At 56.1% G+C, this 15,807-nt stretch overlaps 1 protein-coding gene across 5 annotated transcripts in view; it reads right to left on the reverse strand.

Moving 5' to 3' along the window:
- Window positions 1-15,807, reverse strand: part of OTOF (otoferlin) — a gene marked incomplete at both ends in the record, with an annotated part of 70,781 nt that overhangs the window by 37,677 nt on the left and 17,297 nt on the right. For 4 of the 5 annotated variants that reach the window (XM_084236054.1, XM_084236051.1, XM_084236055.1 and 1 more), the window contains 3 exons: window positions 5,014-5,195; window positions 6,089-6,188; window positions 9,991-10,079. In XM_084236054.1, the coding sequence (XP_084092180.1) occupies window positions 5,014-5,195; window positions 6,089-6,188; window positions 9,991-10,079 (371 nt within the window). Of the gene's footprint in view, window positions 1-1,060; window positions 1,106-5,013; window positions 5,196-6,088; window positions 6,189-9,990; window positions 10,080-15,807 lie in introns of all 5 variants that reach the window. The other variant, XM_084236053.1, reaches the window with a different exon arrangement.

Genomic DNA, 15,807 nt, shown 5'->3' on the forward strand with positions numbered 1-15,807 from the left:
TTTGGGCAGACCATGTCTGCCTCCATGGCTCCTGAGTTTAGGCCTCAGGGGCTGGGTTGTGGCGTGCCTGCATTCCTTACAATGGCCAAATTGTCAGAACATGGAGCATATTCTTTAGGAGGGCCTATTTCTCTTATTTTCCTTGCCCCAGGTACAGGCAAGTTCTTAATTGCAGCTTACAGTCATCTTCCCAAGTGCATTGAATTTCAGATGGTTGCGAGTGTCTTTCCACATCTGGACAGGACCTGCTGACCCCTCAGACAAGAACCTGGCTCCAAAGGGCTCTGTTTGCACATGCGCCCAGGGGGCTTGGGAAACCCTATGTATTTAGCCCCTGGTTTGCCGGGGATGCTGACTCCTCAGCTCTCCTGGTGGCATAACCCCTTAGAAGGTTAAGCAAAAAGTATCATGGAATTGATTTTCCATCTTCCCAAACCAGCCTGACTCAGAATCTCCCTTGCTCACGGGGAGCACAAGTTCTTTCAAGGCTCGAGCCTTAAGTTTTCTCACTCATCAGCCCCAGGCCTTGAGCCCTTCTAGCCCCTTGTAGCTCACCTGTCCCACCTGGGGTCGCCACCGCCTCTCCTCTCCCAGACAAGGAAGACTTTTGGGGACAGAGAGGTGGTGAGGACTGCCAGAAAGAAGTCCCCGCTCTCTAGCTTTCTGGGGCTTTATGCTCCAGTCACGCTCTCTGGTGGGTCCTCCTGGACTTGTTGGGGAGGCGCCATTGGCTTCTTTTGACTTTGGTCACATCCTCCTTCACTGGGAAGCCTCTGTCCGTGACCACAAGGGTGGGGAGCTGAACAGGGAAGTGGAGGAGAAATCAAGACACTGAAAGGAGGGAGGAGGGAGTGGAAACCAGAGGCCTGGCCACCTGCCGCCCGCATCCTAACACCTCCCTGGCCCTCGCCCCAGGCCGGATGGAGTGACCGCCCTTGCCCTGCCATCCTCCAGTGCTGGCTCCCCCGGACAGCCTGTGCTTACCCCCTGGGACAGACCATTGGCACCCTGTGGGGAGGCGCCTTTGAGCGCGGGCTCTGCCCTGGCCTGGGACACCTACTTGTGTTCGCCATCTCGGCCTCCCTTGGTCTTCTCTCTGCCTTTGCTGAGTGGGGGGAAGAAATGAGGAGACAAGGGGACATGGGTGAGAGGGTGTGGACCAGAGATACTTGCACACTTACCCCTCACCCTGCTGCCCCCACAATCCCTGGGGCCTCCTTGTCCCAGGGACCTCTCACCCCACATCCTATCACTTCAGCACCCCTAAGCCTCCTGGACAGGGATATGCTGACTGGGCTCTGCCTTGGGGCAGGAGGAGAGGGCTTGCAGGAGTGGGGCTGGGTGGCCACGATCCCAATGCCAAGCCCAGGAGAACCTGGCACTGTGGGGCGGAGGGAAGCCTCAGGGTATCAGCTAGTCTCTGTCCCCAGGCCTGGGTCTTGTTATTTCTGAAAGTGGGTTGCAGCTTCCCAGGGAATGCAAGGTTAGGTGAGCCTGGGGCTGGGCCATCTGCTTCTCCCCGCTTTCCAACCCCTCCCACAGAGTGGGGAGCTCCTAGGTTAGAAGGGTCTCTGAGAAGAAAGGGGGCCAGAAGATTCTGGGTGTGTGTCAGTAAGCAAATACCACTCCCGGACTCAGAGCAGGGCAAGAATGGTCCTCTCCTTCTCTAGAGAAGTATCCAGAAAAATCCTCTGGAATATTCTCTCAATGCTTTCCTAATGCTGTGGCAATCAGGATGAAGAAAAGAAAAGGAATTACAATTAGCATTTTTGTCCTTCCTCACACTCTGTCCTGGCACAGACATTGTCCTGGTAGATGAAACTCTAGGCCCAGCAGCACAGGGCCGGAAGGCTGGACAGGCCAAGCTTTGGCCACCTAATCTTTCCGTTAGGCAAGCTGGTCTTTCAGTTCTTTCAAACAAGTGAACATTATTCAGGTCTCTAACAAAATCAGCTGAGACCATTGAGAACAGCTCACTGTAGAGACAGGGAGATGGTCTTAGCAGCCCTGCCCTGCGCCTGGCTGTTCTTGAGGGCAGGCCAGGCCTGGGACCCATTGGAATCCTCTGCCCCTGCACTAGCCCTGCGCCAATGAGGTTTCAAGAACTAAGGGCTGAGTGGGAGGTTTACTGGTCCCATTCTCTGAGTCACCAATCCAGGTTTGGGCGGGAGTTTGTCTGTCTAATCTCTGTCTACGTATGCACGCATGCATCTACCCACCCACCAACCAAAAAGATCTGTGTGACCCTGAAAAGTCTGAGAATTATTGCGATGAAAACCAGAATGGGAAGCGTGTTCCCTGGGAGTAGGCAGGGTAGGGCAGGAGGGTGAAATTTGTGTACTTGAATACTAACAGGAGAGGCTCTTTTCTCCTTCCCTTTGGGCTTTGCTTTGAACTTGCCAGAGGTGTTAGGTGGGCCTGTTGGGGGACTTCTCAGGCACACAGCGGAACAGGGCACAGCAGGTGCCTGCAACCTGGGCACAGCACACCATACACCCCTCTGCGTACGTTCCAGGCCTCTGTGTTCGCAAGGGCCCACACACAGATGCACACTTTGAGCGTGGAAGTGGGCCAGGGAGATGGGAAAAGGACTGTAGAAAATAATACTCTTGTGACTTTGGCTACGAGCACTGTTTTGATGACTACCAACCTTACTAACAACGGCAAGACCCTCTGCTGAGAACTGGCCTCAGCCTGTCATATCTCTGTGTCTCACAGGGTGGATATCATCATTGTCCTACTTTCCAAATGGTGGCGCCAAGGCTCAGCTTCCCTTCAGCCACTCAGCAGCAGGTGGATTGGGGTTTGACTTCTGGGCTCTTCTGGCTCTTAGGGGACCTCCTGTGAAGCCCTGGATGGACTTGATTTCCCTCCCAGCATTCTCTCTCTGTTAGCCCCGCCCTGGGCCTTGGCTTCTCCGCGCATCTTCCTCAAGCTGTCCTCCCATGCCTCCCTGGTGCTGGGAAAAGCAGCCATGTGGTGAGAGGTTCAATATGGTGGCCTGCTGGGACCCTGGCACTTCCCCTGGGCATTCAATGCTGGGGAACTGGTGGGAGGGGACCCCCAACCTCAGGTGAAGTGGCTCGGTTAGGGAAATGTCTCCTGAGTATCACTTTACCCCGAATCCCTGCCCCTGGCTCCTCTGGGCTGCTTGCCCTGGAGCTCAGCCAGGTGAAGGGAGGTGGGGGAGGGACTGGGATTTGATAAAGCAGAACTCTGGGGGCGAAGCTGGGTGTCCTGACCCCATGCACACCTGCCGATGCACAACTCTGGCTCATGCCCTGTGGCACACACTCCACGTACAGCTCTGTGGGAGAGGTACTTGTGCCCTGCTCCCCCTGACCACAGGCATAGGAGGGAGGGCGCTGGCCCCCTGGGTCTCCATGGAATGGAAGATGATACATAGGAGAACAAGAAGAGTGCTCCTCCCACCTTTCCCCAGATGAAACCCAGCAGAGAGGCCCAGCAGGAACCTTTATATTCCCAGGAACACCAGAAAGTGGAGATGGGTAGCAGAAGGAGGTGGGCCCTGAGGACAGGAGGGACAGGCAGGAGGAGAAAATGAGAAGGAGAGAGGGTAGAGGGGGGCAGAATGCAGGGAATACTCAGGAAAACCCCAATCTCTGTAGTGCAGCTGCAGGATTAAAGCTGGGGCTCTTTTGTCCTTTATAAGATGTGCCTCCCCTACAACCGCATGGCAGCAGACCCAGAAACCAGTGGTGTGTGCCACTCGCTGGCATCATGCGCGTGTGAGTGTGTGCACGCACTGGTGTGTGCATGCATGTGCATTCAAGGGCACGGTCTCCTCTCTCTTCAGGGACGGGGTAGATGTATACTGACATGCAAGGGCCCAGAACCCTGATCCTGTGCCCCTAAGAACAAAACACCACTGGGGTTAGTGATTCACCCCTTCTCTAAGGGGAGGCTGAGCTGAGGTGCACCCTGGGCTTCCTGAGGCCAAATTGCACATGCTGTGCCCTACCAGGCCTGAAGTCCCGAGAAGACGGGCCCCAGGGTGGCCTGGCGATGCTGCCCGTGCCCCTGCTGGCCTGGTGGCCAAGGGCAGCATCTTCGCCCTTATTCCTATTCCTCCCTTCACCGGCTTCTCAGGTCTCTTAAACTTGTATCTGTGTGTTTGGGTGGGTGGGGGCGGGGGAGGGGTTCAGGTGCAAAGAGGAAAAATATTTGCCCAATCCAAAGGTATCCATTCACTCACACTGATTTAGAATGTGTGTCTTTTTCAGAGCAGACACTGCATTCCCTGTACTTGGAAAGGACAGGTGGCAGGAGATTGTTGGGAGATGATTCAAGGGGAGGGGAGCGCCCTCTCCTCTTAAAACCTGCCCTGTCCTTTAGCTGCACCGTGGACTTACCTGCATTCCTCACATTATTCCCAGCCACCCGCCAGCCTAGATTCCATGTCTCTGGCCTCTAAGGACTGTGCAATTGCATTTTCTTCTGGGGGTATGAACAGTGCGTGGGGAGTGGGCAGGCCTGCCCAGCCCCTGTCCCCGCGTGTGGCAGGACATTTGCAGTGAGACTCTCGACACAAGAGAGGCTGGTCAGAGCAGGGCCTTTGGCTTCCCCCTCTTGGGCCTTCATTGGGTCAAGGTGGAGGCCAGGCTGCCTGGGCCTGGTCTGGGACCAGAAATAGAGAGGAGACAGGCCCCCCTCCTGTCTGTGCCTCCTGTTCTCTGAGGAGAAGGAGGGTAGCCTCTTCCCCGATGTTAGGGCTCAACCTCACAGACTTTGCTTCTCCTGGTCGGGGTGAGGGAGATGCCTGACCCATCAGCCAGGCACAAGTCTCCCTGCTCCCTCCCCAGTGAGCTGCAGGGCCCAGGGCCCTCTTGGGGGCACTGCTACAGAAACCACTGCCCCCTCTTATGTCCCTTAGAACTCAGCCCTGGACTCTGGGCCAAGACCACCCAGAGGGGCCTTCTGGGGGCCCCAGGGCCCACAGATCCTCCCTGTGTCTTTGGGGGCAGTGGGCAGTCAGAAGGCCCAGCCTGTTACCTGCGGAAGCTCTTCTCTCCTGGTGGCCGGGAGCTGGGGCGGGAGCCGGGGAGCAACCCATCTGTCTCCTGGCTGTCCTTCTCCTCCTCTTGAAGGGACTCATCCCCCAGGAAGTCCCCGTCGTCCCAGGACCCCACCGTGCCATCTGTGGCCTGATACCGGACCACCATGCACAGGCTGGTCTGGAGGGAGAGAGGCGGGGAGTGAGCAGCTGGGGCTGCAACAGCAGCCATGACCCTGTGTGCGCTGCTGCTCACCGGTGGTCACTGAGAGCTTTTAAACCCCCTCCCATTTTGCAGATGAGAAAACAGAGGCTCAGAAAGACTGACATGCTCAGACTCAGTCAGTTAAGGGGCTCTGACTCCAGATCCTGGAACCTAAAGGGGTGTGGTGGACTCTGAGTCCACTGTATACAGTCAGTGTCTCCAGGGAGTAGACCACCCCCTTGTCTGACCCGGGGCTGCCTGCGAAGGTGAGGGCTGGTCTGCCTGAAATGGGCTGATCACCCCTCACTCCTGATGCTCACTGGAGATGTGAGGGCATGAGGCTGCCCAATGGAGAAGAGCCAGGCCCTGAGTGCCCTCCAAAGGTGTGCGGTCAGCTCTGTCTAGGGGACCATGCCTCAGAGCAGAGCCTGAGGTCTGGCATCCAGGTCGGTTTATTTCCTTTGTTAAAACGTGTTAAGTGCCCAGAGACTGTGCATCACTCCTTGTGCTCGTGTTGAAAGTGCAGGAGGGGATGGGACGAGAGGAATAGAGGTCCCCGCCCCTACGGAACGGCTGGTTAGGAGCAGCCCAGGCCGTGTTCGAAGGTCACGCCCTGGAGCAGCCAGCAGGGCTCAGTGTGGCCCTCAGATGATGAGAAGCCTCTTTAGCGATTCCTGAGCAGGCATCCAAACGGAAGGACCTCTCGTGCCCCCTTTGCTCTCCTCTTGCCCATCCCTGCAGGAAGAGCTGCTGTGTCTGCCATTTGACAGCAGACCCTGCTCTGCCCAAGCCTCTAGGCTGAGCCTGCATGAAGCAGGCCCGTGGGCGACCATGATGGACAAGAGCAGGGGCTCTCGGGCCACACCCACCTTGATGATCGCATTGTTGTCATCGATCAGCGCGTCGGTCACCTCCACGTGGTTTTCCTCCACCACCTTCTGCAGTACCATGCGGAAGGTACCGATGAGCCTGGGGATGGCAGAGGGGGCGTGGCAGAATGAGGAGCAAGGCTGACCTCCCAAGAAGCTGTCACTGCCTGGGCTGGAGAGAGGGAAGGCTCGCTCCGGCCCCAGGCTGGCCGTGGGGTTGGTGACCTGGAGCCAGGGCTGGTCTGCCGGGGCGGCAAATCCAGGATGTTAGGTGAGCCTCCAGGACTGTGAATGGTTACAGGTGTGAGACTCATCCCTGGGAGCACTCAAGGGCAGTGAGGACCCCGGGGGGGTGTACGCATTGGGGCAGGGGCATGACGGACCTTGGTGCTTCTCAGACCTAGCCCCTGGAAGCCCCCTCCCAGTTGTAGCTGCATCCTGGCCTCTCCCCCTTGGGCTGTGATTGAGAGAAACACAGGGTTAGGCCAGGGGACCTGGAGCTGCTGCCCCAGTCTCACCTTGCTGCAGAAAATGAGGGGGTGGACGCATAGCTTCTGCAAGGTGGAGACACTTGACAGTGGACTGGGGTGTGAAAAACACACTGGCCTGTTCATCTCTCTCACTTAGTTTTGTTCTAAATCAGTGGTTCTCAGACTTCAGCCCTAACAGATTCATCAGGAGGGCTTGCTAAGACACAGATGACTGGGACCCACCGCCCAGGTGGCGCTGGGAATGTTTCAGGACTGAGTCGGAGAGGATAAGGGTGGTGCTGACTTGCAGCTTCCAGCTTATAAATACTCCTGCCATGGCCAAGGTCAAGCTTCCAATGTGAAGCCACTGAACTCGGAGTGGGGACAGATGTGCACATCTGCTCCTGAGGGCCGGGGGTCTGGGCCAGCAGGTGGGGCAGCAGCAATGGAGAATGTGTGTTTTTGACAAGTTTGAGGCGATGCTGATGACACTGAGCACACTTTGGGGAGTCTTGTTCTACTGCTGTCCTTTGCCGACTGCACCTTCAGGCCTGTTAACCCCAGCAGACGCACTAAACCTCTGCGAGGCATCTAGAGGATGCCCAGGTGTAAGGAGGGCGGTGTCCTTGGGATCAGCTATTGATGATGAGTTGGTGCAATGTGACAAGATGCCCCCAGGGGGCAGGAGGTAGCTATTCCCCTGCAGAGAAACGCTCAGAGAAACCCGGTACCTTGGCTTAACTAGAGTCAGTGTCTCAGATCTCAGATTTTGGAGGGACTTGAGGGAGCCCCTCACGCAGTCTCCCTGACATGGCTCTCAAGCCCCTGCTAGACGCCCTGCGATGGGGACGTCTCTCCTTCATAACTCCCCTCACAGCTCGTCCACTCTGCCACTGCTTTAATTCCACATAAGAGGAGGTCCTGGCAAACCCCTGCTCTGCACACCCTGGTCCAAGCCCTACACACACAGGCTAAATATCACCCCAACAGGAGGCAGTGTAGACTGCAGAAAAACGCTGGAAGACCTGGCTCTGGCCTGCTTGGCCTCCTTGTTTGTAATCTGGCTGCAAATCAGGGGTCTACCTATTGTCCCTGCTCCTCCTGGGTGGGTCATTGTGCCAGGGCTGCAGGGTTGCTCAGGGCAACTGAGGAAGAGGCTGTCATGCCCCATGGACAGCAGGGTCCTGTCCCTGGAACGTGGAGTGCGAGGCTATTCCTTCTGCAGGAAGGAGTGCTGCCCTCCAGGTCAGGAGGTCTGGGGTAAGAACTTGGTTCAGTCCTCACCCTGCTGGGTGACCTGGGACAAAGGCCCTCTCTGGGCCTTAGATTCCCCCGGGTTGCTAGGTGAGGGGACCTAATTTGTCCTCTGACCACCTCCTTTGTGTGACCCAGCCAGGCCGCAGACACAAAAGGGCAGCCCACAGTGCCCATATACAGTGGCTGGGCAGGTGCAGGATTGCTGGGTAATTAGCCAGCAAGGGGTGGAGGTGGGGGCTCAGGTGCAGGGGGAGGGAGGACACAGACTGACTTCAAAAAAGTGGCAACCAGGCACCAGGCCCTGTCAATAATTTATCCCCTGGGAGCTGGTATCAAGTGCCTCAGGCCTGGCTAGGCCTCCCTTGTGCTCCTGGTTCATGAATTATTCAGGGACCATAGGAGATGGGGTGCCTGCAGCAGGCCATCCCCCATCATGGGCCCTGGGGAGGCCCCAGGACAGGTGGACACCCAGGATAAGTGGACGTACAAGATCCCCTGGGCCTCACAGGGATACCCAAGGTGCCTGAAAGAGGACCTCATTCGAGGCAGGCAGATCGGGGGTCTCCTGGTCCCTGATGAAGACACGCTTCCCTTCTACTAACATCCTGTCCTGGGAAACCCCAGAAGCGGTGGGTGAGGGGCAGTTTCTAAGCTGCCTCTAGAACAAATCCCTTTCTCTGAGATGGATGGTGATGGGATCAAGCCCATAGGTTCCAGTTCTCATACCAGCCGCCTTTACTTCAGTTTCCCCAAATGACTCAGTCATGCGACTCAGCTCTCACCCTGGAGTGCTCTGAACTCTCCAGAGAAGAAGGGCCACTGGGATTCCTGCTCCCAGACCTGCCCACCCTGTCAACTCTGCCTCCTGACCCACAGGGCATTTACTCATCCCCTCACGCCACAGACACAGGGGTCTGCTGGTGCCAGCACCTCTTCCCCCGGCGCCCTGCCATGCAGCAAGAGAGGCTTGGCTGGTAGCTAAGCACAGTGCGAGCCCCAGAGGTTTGCCCTCACTTAGCTGCCCTGTGAGAAAGACGGGTCACTGAGCCTCGCCTTGCTGGGCGTGGAGGGCTGTGACCTTGCATGGAGGGCTGTGACCTCAGCCGCCTCTCTGGCCTGGTCCAGGCAGACACCAGGTGGGTCTTTTCTAAGGCTCTGAGAAACAGAGCCAAGTTCCACCTGACTCAAGCACTCGCCTTCTATCCCCTAGCTGTGTGTGTGTGGGGGGGCCTCTGCTCGCCACTCCTTTTTTCCATTCCAGCTCCACAGTCAAATTGGATCTCCAGCCAGGAAGATACCCACATGGCGCAGCAGACCTCTCCTGGCTCCCCCGCTGCTCCCCTCAGCAGTGTATTTCAGTCATCTGCCTGTTCTGCTCCCCACTCTATCTCTGGTGAATCCTCTCACCCCCCTGCACCTCTGGCCTGTGCCTCAGTTCTTGTATGCATAAATATCTTTAAGGAAAAAAAAAGAAAACTAATGTAGTCTTGAATGTCAGTATAGTCACTGTCATGGTAGTCAGTTTCCCAAACAATTTGTTCATTATAGGAGTTTTGATGCTTGCAGGGTGCTGCCAACATTTCGGTGTTGGGGCTAGCGGCTTTCATTGCCAAGGATTTTCCAGTCTTTCCCCCATCCTTGGTTTCTACCTTCACTGCTCATTCACTCTGGTTTCTGAGAGCTCAGGATTCGGAAGGGGGAGAAAGACAGGTATTGGAACCCCAGCCCCCCACTGTCTACCCATGTGGCCTTATGTCCTCTCTGAGTCTCGGTTTCCCCATCTGCACAGAGAGTGGGCCGTGAGATTGTGGAGGAGCCAAACTACATGGGATCCAAGCATTCTGCAGCTTTTATTGGGAGCCTGAAAAATCTCGGCTGAGTGTGGGATGTGGGCATTTTAGCGTTTTTAGGGCAGAGAGGGTTCCTTGGCCCTGCAGGAATATGGGATGTGGCCAGGCTGCAGTTCAGCCATGACCTCCTCTAGCTTGTATAAAGCAGGTGGTTTTGGGACTTAAGGCAGGACTTTATGTTAGTTAGCCACCATTCCATACCGTTCCAGTTCTTCGGAGTTCTGCTTGCCACCCAGAAAGGAACCCCCAGTAGTAACAGTGCTCACATGGTAAGGCAGCCCAAGGACCGGGGCAGGCCTGCAGGCCCTCTGGACCCCACGCTTACTTGTTGCTGAAGACTTTGCTGTAGTTGAAGATCTGAATCTCGAGCATCTCATTGCTGTCAACGCTGCTAGCCACCGGCCACCGGAAGGTCTGGGGACAGAGGGACAGACATGGCCTTAGGTAGAAAGGACGGGGGGAGTGTGTGGGGAGTGGGGGTCCTTAGTAAGGGGGCCCTCACATTGGCCCTGCACTCTGCAGGGACAAAGTTCCCTCCTGGAACGTCCAGCGTGGGTATCGCGGCCCACTCCTCTGCAGAGGCCTGGCAACCAGCCCAAGGCCAGGGTGCAGAGGGGAGGAGGGTGGAAGAGCTTTCGGCAGACAGGACCTCTGAGTCTCAGCTCAGTTCTCCTCCCACCACTTCACAGGGGCCTTCCCATCCTGGGGGGCCCTTGTGAATGGGTGTTGCCACCAGGGTGGGGCAGGCTCCAGGGCAAGGTTTTCGGACTCTGAGCTTGGTCTTTGCTCAGTGCGAATGGAGGTGTAAGATTCCGGTTCACTCCTGTTAGGGTCGTTCTGACCAATTCAAGCTCTGTCTTGAGTGATGGCCTCAGACTCCCCCATTCAGGTCACTCCTGGCCTCATGCATCACACTGGCCATGGGAACACTGGAGACAGATTTTAGCTGTTAAGTGAAGTGTGACGGGGTAGGCCCACGGACCGCCCGTCTCCCACCCACCATCTCTAGGTTACCCTCACCACTTCTGTCTGAACCAATAATAACATAAATAGGAAGTTGAGTGGGACTTTTCCTGACTCCCTAGAAATGGCAACAAGGGCCCAAAATAGGGGTCAAAGGTGCCAAGTACCCCATCCCTTAAAAGAGACCTGCCAACAGTTGCTACCAGGTGAGGGGTGCACCTCCCTCGGGGCTTCCTCAGAGGCCTGCCACCCCCAACCTTCCCTCAACCCTCCTCCCGGGAATGAGAAAGAAGATGGGGGCTGGGGGGACAGTGAAAAGCGTCACATCCGGGCACTTTCTTGGGAGATGAGCTCCAGGCTGAGGCACACACGGGTGGGGTGGGGGCAAGGTCCCAGTGACCTTTCCCTGGGGACTCGCTGTCCCCTGAGCCCAGGCTGTCCCCTGGGCCCTGTCCTGCTCCCTGCCTTGAGTCACAAGTGAGATAAGGGAGTCTGGGCACAACAGGATGCCAGACCAGAGGAGGCGGCCCTTCTACACTGGACTTCAAATAACTGAAAATGACCAGAAAGCTCTGAGGTCTGTTCAAGATGCCATTGAGAGACCATGGGGGGCGGGGGCAGAGTGAGGGGGGATTGACAAAGCAGGTAGAAAGGAGTGACCTTTTAATTTTAAGCTTCATTTTTAGTTCTCACCGAATTCCAACTGCTTAGCAGACTGGTGACCAGTGATAATGATAGTAATAATGACGACATGTAGTATGGCTGCCATTTATGGAGAACACTTCTTAGGCAGGAGTCTGAAGGCTACCTACGTTACCTACTTTACCTGCGTTAACTCACTTAGTCTTTACTGCAGCCCAGGAGGCTGGGATGTGTTCTGCTTGACAGACAGAAAAATTAGCGCTCAGAATGTAACCTGATTCAGAGGCTCAGTGGTGGCTTAGCAGGTCCTGGGGAGGCCTCTGAGAGCCCACCCTACAGGTTGCCGTTTCAAACCTGTACTTCCTTCTCTCAGACTTCAGGGGTTTGGAGGACATTGGGCAGCCTGGCAGGTCACTGTCCCATGTGGGCAGGGCCTATCTCAAAAAGATGGTGCTCATGTGCCCTCTTTGCAGGCTGGCCCAGTTCCAGGAGGCCCCTCAAATCCAGGATGGCTCAGCTGGAGGGGGCAGGTGGGGGAGGAAGAGGCAGAGGGGGGTGAGAGGGTGAGTCCCCCCGCCCCCCAGCCTGGCGAGCTGGGCAGTCCTGGATGCAGAGGAAGAGGGGAGGGATGAGGGGCACTGGGGGGAGCAGGGCAGCCCTGGTGGCTGCAGACCTCATTAAACAGCTTGGCTCCTGCTGTCTGAGGCCTCCAGCTCAGCCGAGTGTGTGGTTTTCTTAATGAAGTTGCTTCTACTAGGCTTTGGGGAAATAAACAGCTCATGAAGGCCTAACTCATTAGCCATGTGCTGAGGGGAGGGCTGGGAGAGCAAGATTTTAGTTTCTGGGGATGGAGGGGGCAGAGGGGTTGATCCACCCGAAGGTCTGTGTGTGGGCTTTTGGCGCTGGAAGGAGACAAAGAGTCAGAGGAGGGAGGTAACAGTGGAATGGCACGTTAGAGGGCTAGAGGGCGTGGGTGTGGAGCAGCGTGGGTGGTGGTAGGTGAATGCAAAGGGACAGGCACCCACAGAAGGGAGCTGCTTGGGCTCCTGCTTGCCCAGTGCCGGGTCACCGCCTCTTCTGCCTTGGTCTGGCAATTTCCCATTTCTCTTTCATCAGAAAAATTTCACTTACAGTCTCCTTATTTTTGCTGTTGTTTCCTTTCCACCAGTTAAAGTGATGTGCACAGACACTGGCAGGGGATGCAGCAAGGCCAGATGGGCAGGTTTGGGGGCTCAGGAGCTCCTGGGGCCTCACACCCCCCCATCAGAACCCAGAGAGTACAGCTGGGAGCACATCTGGGCATAACTAGGTACTTCTCATGATACACGAGTGTCACAACCACATGGCAAGATGTGATCATTTGTAAGTGGGGAGCACTGAGGGGGTGATATTTCTCCTGGAGACCACAGCCTGTGGTGAGAGGCAGGATTTGAACGCCAGTCTCTGGATGCTTAGCTCAGGCTTAATTCACTACGCGGGACCCTCTCCTGAAACCAGGCTGAATTTAGAGGGGGAGTGCAGCTCAGGCCCTAACTGTCCTTCTAGATCATCGGCAACAGGAACACTTATTTCTTGAGTGCTGACTAAGCTGCAAGACACTGGCACTTTACATATATTATATAACTTAATCCCCACTTTATAGGGTGCTCAGGAGGGATTTGCCCAAAGAATAATTAAACTAGTTAATAGTCTAGCTTAGTAGTTAAGAGCCAGCCCCTCTGGGAAGTTAGTTGTCATGCCCAGGCAGCCCTGCTGGAGAGGCCACAGGAGGCCCAAAATGCTCACTCAACAATCAGCGCCAACTGAGCTCCCTGCTGGTTGCCCAGCAGAACTGCCCCACTGAGCCCAGCCGCAGAATCAGGAGTAACACTACAATGTTGTGATTGAGGCCACTGAGTTTTGGGGTGGTGTGTTAAGAGCACTAGATCACTATGATGTCCCCCAGGCTGCCTGTGGCTCTCTCTGGATCAGAATCCCTTTGGCAGGGCTGGGTGGCAGGCATCTCCTTAACATAAAGCAGTACCGTATGCTCCATTTCTTCCTGTGTTCACGCCAAGAAAACTCCTCCAGGGCCAGCTTGATGGTGGCTCTCAGAGCAATTCTGGCATGAGCAGAGGTGGCCGGCCCGGCTCTCTCCCTCACCGATGTCCTTGCATCTACACAGTGCCTAGTATGCAGTAGGCACTCAGCAAAGAGGGCTCAAGTGGCACGGGGCTGCTCCTTGCTGGCGGTGTGAGTTTGGGCAGGTTGGCCCATCTCTCACACCTCAGTGAAGTAAGGGTGATGGCCACTGGACTGTTCTTGGGGACAAGCACTCAGCACGGGGCCTGTCACAGGGCAAGTGCTTGATCAACATGGTAGTGCATTGCAGTGCATTGTAATGGTTCTTGTAGTTCCAGGAGCCTGTGCCCTTGGGGACAGACACTTATAAGGATGACAGGTGGCTTTTGGGGACAGAGGTCCTCTCTCTGAGTGATGTGATTCTCTTCCTGAGGCCACAGCAGCTGAGGGTTTGCCCTCTATTTCTAGAGGTGCCCTGAAAATCTGTGGCCTAGAGACTGGGCCAGGAGAACCTGAATCTCATCTAAGATCTGATTCTGCACCAGCCTCCAAATGCTCCAGGGAACTAGGTAGTAGCTGAGCCAAACAAGTCCCTCAGGTTGTCCTAAGCAAGCCCCATTCAGGGGCAAACGTTCTGTGTGCCAGGTTCTATGCATGACACTGTGGCCCCAGTGTTTCCCAGTCCTTTAGGAGCTTCTGGATTGTTCTAGAGACCTGAAATTGCAGCCTGTGACAGGAATATTGTCAGAAGTAAGGCAGCTGACATTAGGGAGGGAGGAGGGAAGAGGAACCTCTGTCTGGTGGGGTCTGAGGAGCCCTGGGCACATAGAGTCATGATGGGTCATGATGGGGTTCACCAGCTCTTGGCCTTGTTCTGGCTGGTGCTGACAGGATGGCGGAGTTCTGTACCCTATCAGTGCCACAATCTAGAACTCCACAGAAAGCTTTCCCTGTTGCAGGTTGGAGAATGACCTGGATTATTTTGACCTAGCTCATTGACTGGGTCTAGAACCATCCTGCTAGCAAGACAGCATCCTTAAAGGGACAGTCCACAGGGCCTGTCTTAGAGCTGAAGGTAGGCTTGAGGCTCAGTGTGTCTGTCCTGGTGTCCCCAGGACAGGGGCCTCTGCTGGCTGCTCTCTCTCTCTCTCTCTCTCTCTGTCCCTCTCTCTCCCACCCACCCTCCCTCCCACTCTCTCTCATTGTAGGTTAAATGTAGGATCTCAGGTTCCAGCCTCTGGGAAAGGAGACACCACATCCAGGCTCCTTTTCCACCCATTGTTGTTTGGAGCATTGTCTTTTTTCCACAGCCTCTTCCTCCCCACTCGGGTTCCTCAGCCTGGTCAACAGCAGTCCCCTGTCATTCCGGTCTGAGTGGTGGAGGGAAGGACACCTGCTTTCATGTCTTTTAATTCATTTTCGGCCGTGCAGCAGTCCTGCAGGGCAGACAGAGCAAGACGTGTATCCCCAGTTTGACAGAAGGGGAAGCCGAGGCCCAGAGAGGCTGAGTGACCAGCCCAAGGCCACAGAGCTGGTGCATACTTCAGTGAGGACTGTGGCCCAGGCCTCAGGACTCCCGGGAATGTGCTGTCTACCTCACTGCGCTGGTCCCTGCAGGCCTGGGCACGTTAAGGGAAGGACATGCAGCCTTCTGGGAAGCCAAGAGACTTTCCTTTAGAGGTTTTGCTAGGGGAAGAGGAGTTTCCTTTTCTGAGTTTGTTCTGGACCCGCCTACAGACTGGCTTTCACTCAGAGACCAGACAGGGAAGTTTAGGGCTTGTCCACCCCAGGGGGATACAAGTGTGAGCATGGGTGCAGTTCCCAGCTCAGGGGAGAGGCCCCTGGGCCCCTGAGCAGGGAGTGGGAAGGTGGCCTCCCCTGCTTGTCAGGGGGCATCCTGCAGGACAGCGGTGACTAGGCTGGACTGCTTCTCTGAGGAGATGTGGCAGCAGGGTCATGCAGAGACCCCAGTGAGGTCTGGCGGGCGTGGGCCCAGGAGCAGCTTCCACCTGCTGCACCCAGAGGGGGCCTAAGCACACACACTTGCCTTCTGGCTTAGCCACACACAGCTCTGTCTCCTGGGGAAGGACGTGTGCTCCCTAAGCTGGAGTTTCATCTGTGGGTTGCCCGGGAGACTTGCTCGCTCAGGAAGCAGCACAGATTGCTGCTGGGAGCTGCTGTCATCATCTCCTGCAGGCTGCCCAGTGGGTGATGGGCATGTGCTGTGGTGTGGGAGGGCCTCAGCACAGCAAGCCATTCCTTGTCCCCACTCCACTAAATGCCTATGGGTTCCCGTCGTGACAATTGGAGACTTCCCTGCCAGCCAGCCGGTGCACAGAGCTCTCCCCAGGCGGACTCTGCTCTTTCCTGCACTCTGATTCCATCTGCTTTTTCTCCTAATGTCCTGGCTCCTGCTCCTTCCCTGGTCTCTGGCTGCTCCCCCCGAGGCTCCCCATTGCCCAAGTTCCTGCGCTGA

The sequence above is a fragment of the Talpa europaea genome (genome assembly GCF_964194135.1).
Source record: "Talpa europaea genome assembly, chromosome: 6".
NCBI lineage: Eukaryota > Metazoa > Chordata > Mammalia > Eulipotyphla > Talpidae > Talpa > Talpa europaea.